The following is a 13130-nucleotide window of genomic DNA, read 5'->3' on the forward strand; positions in this document are numbered from 1 at the left end:
TATACATATATACTGATTGACTTTTTCAGTTATTAATGAAATATTAAAACTTTCATTTCAATTTTTACACCCTAATAAATACTATTGCCTTAAAATATTTAATAACAAATTTACAAAAATTAAAAGAGTAAAAATATTTTAGTATAACTGATTTCTAATAAATACTTCAAAATATCAATCAAATTGAGCCTTCGAGGCTTGCCTGCCTTGACCCTGGTGCCGGTGAGGCTCAAAATCCACTTACCTAAACTTTTTACACATTAAAATAAAATCCCATTTCATTTCGTTGACAATTTCACAATCCAAACAATGGAACCAATTAATTAGTCTCCTGATTCATTTCCAATATCTTGTTCCAACAACCTCAAGATTTAAACTGCAGGTACATACATGACTTGTTATTAATGTGGGCAAGATGGAGAATCAATTGTTTCCATGAAACATTGCACTTTAGGCCAACCTATTTTTTGACCAAATAGTAGCAGTAAAAGAATTATTATATCAATCGGGTAACCGAAAAATGTTACACCTGACCTGAGTCTTGTGGCCAACATGATGTGGACTTTTAATCAAACTAGAAGGCATAAATAGGCCATCAAGAGGATTCTATATGCAGAGGTTTTTTATAGAACTGCAGCAAAAGAGATGAGGAAACCACACTAAGAGAGGAAGCAGCCATGCAAGCACCAGCAAGCCATGGGGGCAATCTGATTCCAGCAAAGGGGTACAAGACTCCAGCGGCAATTGGCATGCCTAGAATGTTGTAACCAAGAGCCCAGATGTAGTTCAGCCGGATGCGCGACATGGTCTTTCTTGATAAGTCTATGGCTGTGATCACATCTTCCAGACTGCTTTTGACCAGAACTATATCAGCAGCTTCTATAGCTATGTCAGTTCCAGCACCAATTGCCATGCCAACATCAGCAGCAACCAAGGCTGGCGAGTCATTTATTCCATCACCTACCATTGCCACAGTCATTCCTTTCATCTGCATCCAGTTTCAATTTCAAAAATCAGAAATTATTATTGTTTCATATGAACTCTGATGTTAAGCCTTCGGACATCATGTTATAACCAAAATGTATCAACGAGAGGAGTGCTAGCAACACACTCTCTAGTATCTAACACTCTATGTTAGTATATAAGGAGAATGGTGAGTTAGTTAAGATAGTTAGACTATTAATGAGTTAGTTAGCTAGTTTGTTAGTTAGTTAGAGGGATTTATTAGATATAAATAGGAGAAGAAGGATACGGGAGAGGGAGATTTGTTGTCATTGTAAATTGAGTATTAGCTCTTTGTGAAAGGAGACATTCTTTGTGAAGTCATCCTTGGAGAAGAGTTTTCTCTCCTATTTTCTATTCTTTTCTTACTAGTCAATAAAATCCTTTCTTTTCTTTTTCAATTCAATTCTTGGTTCCTAAATTGGTTCGACCTGCCGGATCTTCGAGGAGAACCAGCTTTAGAGATGGAGGAAGCACAAATTTGGGCTAAGAAGGTGGAGCTGTTAGCATTCATGGGGACATACTGATAGCAACTTTGGGCTTCGAGGGCCAGAATCCTTCGAAGAATTCAAGGGAAGAGGGAAACAATTGAGAGAAAAGGTAATTTCATTCATGTCTTGCCTTATTACATTCATCATATATATAGTGGTATCAAGAATAACAGAATTTGTCATCTTCTGCTAGCATAATCCTAACAGAAAGGAATCTAAGGCACTAATGGCAGACAAAGCTAAGGAAATGGCCAGCTCAGCGCATCACACGAAATCCTTCAGGTATGCTGTTCCTTTTGGGCCTGTTTACTGTATGCACCTCCTTCTTGCTATCAGCCTCCTTCTTGCTATCGTCCCTATCCGCTTGCAAAATAACCTTGTCCTCAAGGTGAGCTTGATCGAAGCTGCTCCCAGTCTTCCCAGGACGTGTCTTCAGGATACAATCCTTCCCATTGGACCAAAACCTGCCAGATGGAGTTCTACGCAGATTGACAAGTATTTAAAATGGCTAAAGGTTTGATAATGGGGTGATTGTCAACTGAATTAGAAGGTAGTGGAAGTTGAGGGTCATCACCGAGGCCCCATGGAACGGTTTGAGCAATGAGCAGTGAAAAACAGGGTGGATGCGTGTTGCTTCGGGTAACTTAAGGCAGTAAGCCACTGGCTCAATTCGCTCCAAGATCTTGAAGAGCCCATAAAACCTCCTGGCTAGTTTGGAGTAACCACCGTGTATCCTTGTGGCCGAGGTCTGCCGGTAAGGCTGGAGTTTAACCATGACCCAGTCCCCTGTATTAAATGTGACGTCCCGCTATTTGGTATCAGCCACCTGTTTCATCTTCTCTTTCGCTCCAAGATCTTGAAGAGCCCATAAAACCTCCTGGCTAGTTTGGAGTAACCACCGTGTATCCTTGTGGCCGAGGTCTGCCGGTAAGGCCGGAGTTTAACCATGACCCAATCCCCTGTATTAAACATGACGTCCCGCTATTTGGTATCAGCCACCAGTTTCATCTTCTCTTGAGCCTTAAGTAATTTCTTCTGATATTCTGCAAAAATGGCTTTGCGATTAGTGAGTAAATCATCAATGGCGGCAATATTAGAGGTGCCGGCAATGTATTCCAGAAAACTGAATGGTTTCCAGCCAAAAATGATTTCATACAGGGTGGTGCCCGCGATGAAACTTCTCATCGCAGTTAAAGCATAAGCCGCGTTCCCAGCGGGAGGCGAGCTCTTTTTGCGACAGGCACTTAAGGGGCAAGGCCACAGACAGGGAAGGTTTCGGGGGAGCTATCAATAGTGGTGGTTGCGGTGAGAGGAGGGGTCGTACTGGCGGTAGCGGCGCAGAGAGGGATGAATGATTGTGTGCCTGGGCGGGACTATCAAGGAGCTTCTCCTCCTGAAGTCGAGCCAACCCTGCTACTTAGGTTAGAGTGAGAGGCTGGTGAGCATGTACTTCATGCCGGATCTCCGGCGTCAAATCGGAGATGAAGCAACTTAAGAGGAAAGTGGGAGGCAATCCGACGATGCGGTTCGCCAGGTCTTCAAACTCAGAGAGGTAATTGTTTATCGTTGTGCGTTGAGTGTGTTTGAACAGTGCACCAGTGGGATCTTCGTATTGGGACGGTGCGAAGCACGTCTGCAGAGCCTGAAGGAAGTTTGGCTAGGAGGTGAATTGACCCTTACCGGCCATCCACTGGAAACAAGCCAATGTGCGACCCTCCATGTAAAACGATGCTATGGTGAGGCATTCGTGTTCAGGAGTCGCGTGATACTCGATGAATTGGTTGATCTTGAAGATCCAACCAAGGGGGTCTGTTCCGTCAAAACGGGGCACATCCAGTTTCATTAGATGGGGAGCGGAGGTAGGTGGGGATGGTGTTGCCGTGGACAACGTGGGTGAAGCCAAAGGAGGCTGGGGGGGGGGGGCATCTTATGGATCAACTCATCAATCTTAAGAGTCATGGTGTGCACAGTTTCGCTCAAGGAAAGCTGATGGGAGGTGAGCTTCGCAATGACATCCTCCAGTCGGTCGGAGGAGACCTTGGATCTAGGGGAGTCCGCCATGTTCTCTCAACGAGAGCACCAAATTGATAGCAACTCTAGGCTTCGAGGGCTAGAATCCTCCGAAGAATTCAAGGAAAGAGGGAAACAATTGAGAGAAAAGGTAATTTCATTCATGTCTTGCCTTATTACATTCATCATATATATAGTGGTATGAAGAATAACAGAATTTGTCATCTTCTGCTAGCATAATCCTAACAGAAAGGAATCTAAGGCACTAATGGCAGACAAAGCTAAGGAAATGACCAGCTCAGCACATCACACGAAATCCTTTAGGTATGCTGTTCCTTTTGGGCCTGTTTACTGTATGCACCTCCTTCTTGCTATTAGCCTCCTTCTTGCTATCACATACCCAATTGGTTGGATTGCTATGGCTGAAAAATTATGAGGTACAAGAAATTCCTTCATTCCATAAGCTACAATATGCATTCATGAGCATGGAGGGTGTTACGACACATTGGTTCTACATTTGGAGTCAAAAGAACTCAGATTCAGATTGAGAGTCATTTTCCACAGCTTTGATCAAAAGATTTGGAGATTGCTATGGTAACCACGTCTTTGAAAGATTGAGTATCTTTAAGCAAGAAAAACAAATTGACAGAAACCCACATAAAAAAAGAAGATTTCCATGGAGTTCTTCAAAGAGAGGACCAACATTTCAGAGTTGAAAAACATGTTGTGCAAGATATTGAATGAAGAAGTTGATTCCCATGCCTCTCAACAAGACAAAAATAGCATGGAGGAAAGTGGGTCAGAATGCCGTGAAGCAAAGGCTAGTTCTTGGACAAGAAAGATGAAACTACCCAACTTTGATAGAAACATAAAAGGGGGAACTGATTTAAAGGATAGTAGTTTTGAGTGTGACAGTGACCCATTGCAGTTCTTGAAATCAGAAAACAAACGTAAAGAAGGTTCAACAATGTAGAACCACACCCTTTGGGGTGGAGAAGAAACCAAAAATGATGAAGCAAAATTAGCAAGAGAAACAATGATTGAAAAGGTTATGGAGGAAGAAGTTGATTCATCAATAAAAAGGGAGAAGCACAAGGAGAATAGAGTAACGGATGTGGGCTGCGAAGACAATTTTTTTTATAACCCAATAACAGATTTGATCAAGAAGGAAGTCGAAGCTGCTGATGCAACTAAGCCACATTGTTTTCAAGATTCAAATTTTCATAAAAGAAATTGTTATGATGAAAACAAAAATCACTCATGAAGGTGGTTGGAACATCAATGGTACTGGAATCTTGGAATGTCAACTTGTTGGGTGAGCCTCTAGCATTAAATTTTGTTGCAACTATGGATGACAACTCGACAATGGAGCCAAGGAGTCCACCCTCATCCCCACCACCACCAAAGCCGCCGGACCTGAGTTTGCATGAAGTGGCCAGTGGGTTCATAGTTGATCCCCCATGGAGGGACACCAAAGAGGAATACCCTGTTAGTGTAAATGATTCAATTCTTAAGGATGAGAAAGAGAAAGGGGGGAGTTTTGGAATTCTGCAAAGGAGGTATAATTTTTTACATAGTGAGCCATGTCCAAATGGGCTATAGAAAGGGGATTCATCAAAGAGGAGCCAAAACTTGGAATTCAAACTAGGTGGAAGGATTTATACTACTAAAGTTGGATGTCTGTGTGCCCAATGACATGTTAAAAGAGCAGAGGTGGAAAGAGATTGAAGCATCACACATGGAGGTCCAGTTTAATCAGAATTTTCTTCCATCCCGATCTCCACCAGAGCCACCGAACTCAACCCCGCATGCAGGGACAGCAGGTTATTCCCAGTTAAGTTACAAGAAGTGCAAATGTCTTCCAGCAATCGGAGAAAACTTGAGGAGATTTCAGTGTGCATTTCCAGTTTTCAAATTCCAACCTTGAGGACAAGGTTGATTTTTAGGAGGGGTGTATTGTTAGGATATAAGGAAAATGGTGGGTTAGTTAAGATAGTTAGACTATTAATGAGTTAGCTAATTAGTTTGTTAGTTAGTTAGAGGAGTTTGTTAGATATAAATAGGGGAAGAAGGATAGGAGAGAGGGAGATTTGTTGTCATTGTAAATTGAGCATTAGCTCTTTGTGAAAGGAGAAATCCTTTGTGAAGGGGAAACCCTTGAACGAGAGTTTTCTCTCCTATTTTCTATTCTTAGTAGTCAATAAAATTCTTCCTTTTCTTTCTCATTTCAATTCTTGGTTCCTAACACTCTACAATTGGTTAAAATTTATTAGGAACAACAAAATAACAAGTGGAGCTAATTAAATAAGAAGTGAGACCGACAAAATTGTGATTTCTGATAAATTTTAGCCAACAGTAAAAAGCGTATTCAAAAGGGTGTGTTAGATAGTGTATTGTTAGCCTTTCTCATATCAACTATATTAGTTTACTAGATCCTATAGAGAGACTTTCTTTTAGCTTGAGTTTCTAACAGCTTAATAGCTTACAAGCCTTACCTGCAAGTCTTTCACCTTATCAGCTTTGCCCACAGGATCTATCTCAGCGAAGACCTCATCAATACCTACTTCATTTGCAATAGCAGTGGCGGTAGCACAGTTATCACCAGTCACTATGATGCTTGAGATGCCCATAGAATGGAGAAAAGAAATGACACGTTTAGCCTCTGGTTTTACAGGATCAGTTACAGAGAATGCACCAGCAATCTTTCCATCAATTGAAACTAAAATGCAAGTTCTAGCCAGAATTTCATTTTCAGAGATGTACTTCTCAACCTTAGAACATATTGGAACATTACAAGCATGCATGAGTCTCCTGTTTCCTACCACAACTGTTCTATCACCAACCTTTCCACTAACCCCAGCTCCCATGTGTACTTCAAAATCATCCACATCTGGGACTTCCTCAGTGCAAGAACCAAATTTCTGGCGCAGCCTCTTTGCATGTGCCGCAACAGCTTTTGCTATTGGGTGCTCACTACTTGCCTAAAAATTCGTATAAATAATTAGCTTAAACATTGTAGAAAAATAAAATTAGATATATCTGGATTAGAAAGTGCCATTTAGATTTTTTTCTCCATTTTGTTTTTCATCTCATTGAACAAACTGTGAATTCAAATACCAAAATACAGGGAGCACATACTAACTAGAATTCTTAACCCCCAAATCTATTAAATGAAGACAAAGCTATTGTCTTGTGTCTTTCAAATTTATTTGGAATCTATTTTAATATAAACCACTTGAAATCAACCTAAGCCAACATTTTTTCCATTACAAGACAACCAAACTTTTTTTTTTATCAAAACTAGATTCAGTTTCGCTTTTATAATAATGTCTTTTCATCATAGGATCCAAAATTGTTAATAAGAATAAAGTTACATCAAATATTCAGATATCCAAATAAGTAAAGTATTGTTCAATAAAAAAAAAAAACTTCGTACCCCATTACCCAGAGGCTCTTCGCTATGCGAAGGTATGGGGGAGGGATGTTGTACGCAGCCTTATCCTTGCATATGCAAAGAGGCTGTTTCCGGATTCGAACCCATGACCAACAAGTCACCAAGGCACAACTTTACCACTGCACCAGGGCTCGCCCTCAAGTAAAGTATTGTTCAATATAAAAAAAAAATACCTCCACAGCAATTGTCATGTCACATAATTCCTCCATAGAAAATTCAGAAAACAGCACTGCACTAACTACCTCTGGCTTCCCAACTGTTAGTGTCCCAGTCTTATCAAACACAACAATTTTTACCTGCATTGGAAGCAATGAATGAGATTTCAACAAAAGAAATACAATAAAATTATAAGGAATTTGTTTCCATCTAGAAAAGAATATAAACATTGACAAAATACTTTAGACATGCCTCATCAAATATCAAATATGCAATCTATTTATGACAGTAGAGGGATTCAAACAAGAAAAAATGGGTAGAACAGCACAGTCCATTAAAGGTTAATTGTACATATTTTACACAAACCAACTTATGAATGCTGAAACAAGGGGGGAAATCATACAGAACAATGCTATCAGGTATTATTATATCATCTCATGCTAATACTATGTCTGGTTTCCATTTCAGACACTTAGGCAACCTTGACTACTTTCTAAAAAGAAGGCCCTATGCTAAGTAATATAACAACTTGCAGTCTAAAGATTTTGTCATGAGTCGCAAATAACAGGAAACTTCGATGGCTGATTACTTTTCGACATCTAGTTATCATTTTTCAAACAACTTAATTCTGATAAACAAAAAATGGGGAAAGGTTCACATGGTGTTCAAAATATTACTTTTACAAATTTTTATTAGTGCTCTCCAAATGCAAGCAAAGTTTACATACTACAATTCGAGATTTGGAGTAACAGCAAAAAGAAATAGCATCACCTTGTGTGCCTTTTCCAGTGCATCTCCACCCTTGATGAGAACACCTTGAGAAGCACCCATGCCAGAAGCAACCATGACTGCAGTTGGTGTTGCAAGACCCAGAGCACATGGGCAAGCAACAACCAGAACAGAAATAGCAAACTGCAAAGCAAGCTCAAATGCATCCATTGCTTTTGGTATCCAATGTTTAGGGTAAATACCAGCTTCCCCGGGAATGAACCATCCAAGCCAAGTAATTAGTGCTACAACAACCACCTAAGGATGCAACCACAAAATAAGCATCTTCTCATTGATAAAATATTGTTGCAATACTGATAACAGTATATATAAGTTCAGTCTCCCTAAAGAGATGTATATTATATTAAATCTCTACACATAGATGAAACCTTTTTTAAGGAAAAAAAACTAGAAACGTATAGTTGAGGAACAACACTCACTATTGGAACAAAAACCCTTGAAATATGGTCGGCAAGTTTTTGAACTGGTGCTTTGGCCAGCTGAGCAGCTTGAACGAGCTGAACTATTTGAGAAAGTGCAGTGTCAGATCCAACATGTGTGGCCTTAACCAGTATGCAGCCATTCTCATTAATGGTTCCACTGATAACCTGTCCAGCACATGAAATTAAAAATGTTCTTACCACTCTATCATGCTACCTTTACACTAATTTGAACCATTAGAACTTGGAATCAAAGGTTATACATTTCACTGCATGACATCCCCCTTCCATAGAAAATAAAATAAGAAAGAAAATATATCAACCTCCTGAATCTATTGCACATGTCTTTGTGTATACTCTCTCTATATGTTAATCTTAATTTAATCATCACTAAACACGCCATGGAGTGCATCCACTCCCATCTTTTTTGTTGCACGTTCACCTATTGTTAGGAATTCCCATGATAGACCACATGAGAATTATGAGTATCAGGCAGAAAAGGGATTCAGGGTTGCAACAACCTTGGCTACATGGCAAGTAAAGTGGGAAGGAAGAGGAAGATTTAGAAGAAAAAAATAAGGGGGCGAGAGGTGAAGACATGGTAAAGATAAAGCTAGTAATTGAGTGATTTTTGGGACGTTTGAGCAAGGAGGTTTGCAAAACCGCAAGGATTTGTTCTGTTCTTTTATTTTCTTTTTCTGTGAGCAATTTTGATCTCTATAATTAGGACATTGCCCTATTTCTCTGTAATAAAATACATAGCTGCTATCAGAGCCATCTTTCATGGAATTCTCACCCTTCAACATGGACACTCAGCTTTATTTCTGATTTTGTCATGGAATGCTTCTGCTCTTGTAATCAGTAACATAAAAAACTACTAGCAATTATGAGTCATAACATAAGAATAATACCTTATCTCCTGGGCTTTTATCAACAGGTCTTGCCTCCCCAGTGATCATACTTTCATTAGCATAGCTTTGCCCTTTTATAACTATACCATCAACAGGAATTTTGGACCCAGGAACAATCTTAATTATGTCATTTTTTTGTATAAGTTGAGTGTCAATTTCTGTCTCTGTGATTATATTTCCATCAGTATCAATTGCTACTAAATAAGCTTTATCAGGAACAAGTTGAGTCAGCTTTCCTAAAGCATCAGATGTTTTCCCTTTAGCAACAATTTCCAAATACTTCCCTAATAGAATAAATGATATCAGCATGGAACTTGTCTCAAAGAAATCTTGTCCTTCAAATGTATCTGAAGTCAGCGCTTTTATTAAAATATAGAGAGAGTAAAAATAAGCAGCATTTGTGCCCAGCGCAACCAGCACATCCATGTTAGCAGATTTTCGCTTCAGTGAATGATATGATCCCACATAGAACCTAATAGTAATAGCCATAGTAAAATGACTAAGAATATCTAATTTCTTGAAAACAATATAATACAATTGTCTTTTGGTGAATAAAGAGAATCATTAACAAGAAAAGAAAGTAGGATTAAATAGTTATTCATAGTTAATGTACCTTTTGCCAACTATGAACTGCACAGGCGTGCTAAGAATACATCTTAAAAACAACCCAAGAGTAAGCATATTGTGGACCTTGTAGTTTAACCAGTTTCCATAAGGAGGAAGCATGGGAAGCACCATGGCAAATACAAACACAGGAACAGAAAATAAGCAGCTGAACAAAAATTGGTCCCTATACATACGGATTTCATTCACCTTATCCCTTTCTCTTTGACCAGAAGGAGAGTACAAGGTTGCTTGATACTTCTTGGAGCCACAGCTAGCTTCCTCCTGAACACAGTAAATGAGAGACCTTGGACCTGTAATGTCTGGATCATAGCTAACAGTAACTTTATGTTCTGACAAATCCATCTCAACGTGGTTCACCCCCACAGCTAACTCAAGAGAAGACATTACTGCATTTACATCCTCTGCAGAATCAACCCCTTCAAGCTTTAGATGCACTTTGTTTGCATCATTCCCAGAGCTAATAAGATCAGCCCCAAAACCAGCATCATCTATGGCCTCAATTATCTTGTCAACATTGGTGAGGTTGGGATCAAAGTGCACTTTTGCCTCCTCCAAAGCAAGACCAACAATTGCCTTTTTCACCCCTTCAACAATTTGAAGGGCATTCTCAACAGATTCGGAGCAGCTTGTGCATGCCATTCCTTTAATCCTCACTCGGCACACTGCTATGTCCTGCTCATGAAGCTCATTTACTCGAAACCCACTCTCCTCTATGCTTTCTTTTATTTGTTTCACCTACAAAAAAAATATCACCAGACTTTTGGTCAGTGTAAATATTGAAGTACACCAAAGACTTATATTTAATAGTTAATATACAAAATTGTCCTTGAAAACGGTTACTTGTATTGATTTAGTCCCGGGAAGTTCTAATTTATACAAATTTTGTCCTTAGGAAAGCGGCTATGTTTGGATACTTGTTTGTTTGGGCTCCTCCAACACACTTTTGCCTCATCCAAACTCAGTTTGCTATTACGTTTGGTTTCCCCTGAAAGTAATTTTTCCAGCTATGTTTAACATTAAACTAAGTTTCAGTTGGAAGCAACACATGGGGTTGCTTTTGAAAATTCATTTTCCGTTGCCAATATTTGTTTAAGAACAGCATCAAGTACGAGTACTTTTGATTAGTATTTTCCAAACAAAATTCCATTTTATCAACTTATTTTTTAACAAAGAATATCCAAACAAAAACCATATTGAAGTAAATTCAGTTTTTTTCTTATCAAATTTGAGTTTTACAACACAGTAAACTTATGTTTGCAAACTTTAACCAAAACATGCACTAAGATTCCAAAACCAATTTGCATGTCAACTCTGTTTCTAAAACAGAATAACAATAAGAGAAAAAATAATCTATGCCATGCAAAAATTATCACATGGTCCAAAATCATCATTTATAACTAGGGAAAGTCCGTGCCTCTCTAAATTTTTAAAATATAATAAAAGAAAAAATAATCAGAAGTTAAATACAATTAATAAAAAAAAAAGTGACGGAATAAAAAAAATTAATAATATAGAAGTAGTGGGAAGTTATTGTAAGTTATTTTAAAAAAAAAACTTAAAAGAAGTAATTTAAAGGTAAAATTGTTTAGTTCAATGGAATGTGGACACCAAATGAGTATATTTTCTTTGTTGTTAGTAAGTATAGAATAAATAATAATTATTTAGCGCGTGTTTGCTTTCCATTTAACACCCCAAACGAACGTTTAAGGTGAAGTAACAATGGACGTTAAAGGAGAAGTAATAATTCGTTTCTTCTCACAGAAGAGTGCCTTGGAATGTGTGCACACGGAATGAAACAGTAAAACAAACATAGCCTCAAAAATAGAATAAAACTATTTAAAAGTATAGTATGATTTCTAATTTGTTGTATGGAAATTAAACTTTAGAAAAAAAAAAGTATAAATAAAATAGAGCAGAAAAGACCTAAGTCTGACCGACTTACTGTAACGAACTTAGGGTCAAACTTGATTGCGGCTCTTCCATCAAGTGGCGATACGGCGATGCTTTTGACGCCGTCAAGGTTCTTAACGACGGACTCGACGGAATTCACGCAGGAGGCACACTTGATGTCACTCAGTTGGAAATAAACTGTCCTAACGGCGCCATCTTCCGGAGTCTGCAACAAAGGTATCTTAAGTTCACCAATCCCGTTAGCTTCCATCGAAAGGGTTGAAATTCGAACAAACGCAATTCAAAGTTTAAACGTGAATTGGGATTTCAGGGAGAAGAGAAGAGAAGAAGAAAAAAGAGGAGAGGGAGAGAACATAGGGTTCGGAGGTTTCGAGAATCTGAGGGGGGAGATAAGGATAAAAGAGGTGACGCAAAATGAGTAATAGTGCCTTGAGATGCATGCTTGAAAGTTGGAATACTCGCTGTTTTATTCTGAACTTTTGAACTTGTAACGACTTGATCCTTCGTTTTCCCACCAAGAATTGAGTATTTGCCGCTTCTACCCTTATTGCGTTACGCTAAATGGCATATCTAGATGAAAGAGTGTCTCTATCTTTATTTGGGATTTTGAGGAAAAGTGATATCATCTTTAAGGGTCACAAAAGAAAATGAAAATAGTTATATATATTAAAGAATAATTTATCAAAGGAGCTAATTACCTTTTTATAATTGTTCTTTGTGTCTAGGGATGTAAACCGGGGCGGGGTGGGACGAGGAGCACTTCCATCCTCTTGGTCTCGTCCCCATCTCCCAATTATCCCTCGTTTCTGTCCCTGATTTTTGTCGCAAAAAATTGTTTTTTCCATTCCTATCCCTTTGGGACTCCAATTTTTTTTTTAAAATAAATATTAATTTTAAATTCTAATATAAATAAATTTAAAAAGTCTCATTGATAACTACGAAATTTATGTTTAATTGATAATCAATTTTAACTAAAAATGATTAGAATTCTCCTACTTTATTGTTATTTTTAATGGAATAATGAAGATTTTAATATCATTTTAATTCTTGACCAGAAAGAAGGACATTACAAGTGTTTTAGAGGAAAAATTGAAGCAAAAACATGAAGAAAAAGCCTTGAAGAAAATATTGAAGATTGGGACTACTCGCTTAGCGCACAAGACAGGCCCAACACGTCGTCTCGTTTAGCGGCCGGACCAAGCTTAGCGTGAAGAAGGCCCATGAAGAAGCTCAAAGGCGCGTGATCGCTGCCATACTCGCTAAGCCTAAATGTCGCTGCACTCAGCGCATGATCATCGTCATACCCGCTAATCCTAGAAGGGCGCGCTTAGTGTTAGGTCGCATGAATTTTAAGCTACCT

The 13130-nt window shown here is 38.6% G+C and overlaps 1 protein-coding gene across 2 annotated transcripts; it reads right to left on the reverse strand.

The window, feature by feature from the left end:
• Nucleotides 1–370: 370 nt before the first annotated feature.
• Nucleotides 371–12445, reverse strand: LOC100793894 (copper-transporting ATPase HMA4). Of its 2 annotated transcripts, XM_041013974.1 has the most exons (9): nucleotides 11802–12309; nucleotides 10046–10594; nucleotides 9846–9922; nucleotides 9233–9704; nucleotides 8322–8489; nucleotides 7885–8139; nucleotides 7131–7253; nucleotides 5999–6484; nucleotides 371–988 (listed from the first exon to the last, which is right to left on the reverse strand). In XM_041013974.1, the coding sequence occupies exons 1-9, from the start codon at nucleotides 12018–12020 to the stop codon at nucleotides 596–598; spliced, it is 2742 nt and encodes a 913-aa protein (XP_040869908.1). In that variant the 5' UTR covers nucleotides 12021–12309; the 3' UTR covers nucleotides 371–595. The 2 variants fall into 2 exon arrangements, with proteins under 2 accessions (XP_040869908.1, XP_003520989.1); XM_003520941.5 differs by having other exon boundaries at nucleotides 9846–10594; nucleotides 11802–12445.
• Between the last annotated feature and the right edge of the window lie 685 nt (nucleotides 12446–13130).

The sequence above is a fragment of the Glycine max genome, chromosome 3 (assembly GCF_000004515.6).
Source record: "Glycine max cultivar Williams 82 chromosome 3, Glycine_max_v4.0, whole genome shotgun sequence".
NCBI classification, from domain to species: domain Eukaryota; kingdom Viridiplantae; phylum Streptophyta; class Magnoliopsida; order Fabales; family Fabaceae; genus Glycine; species Glycine max.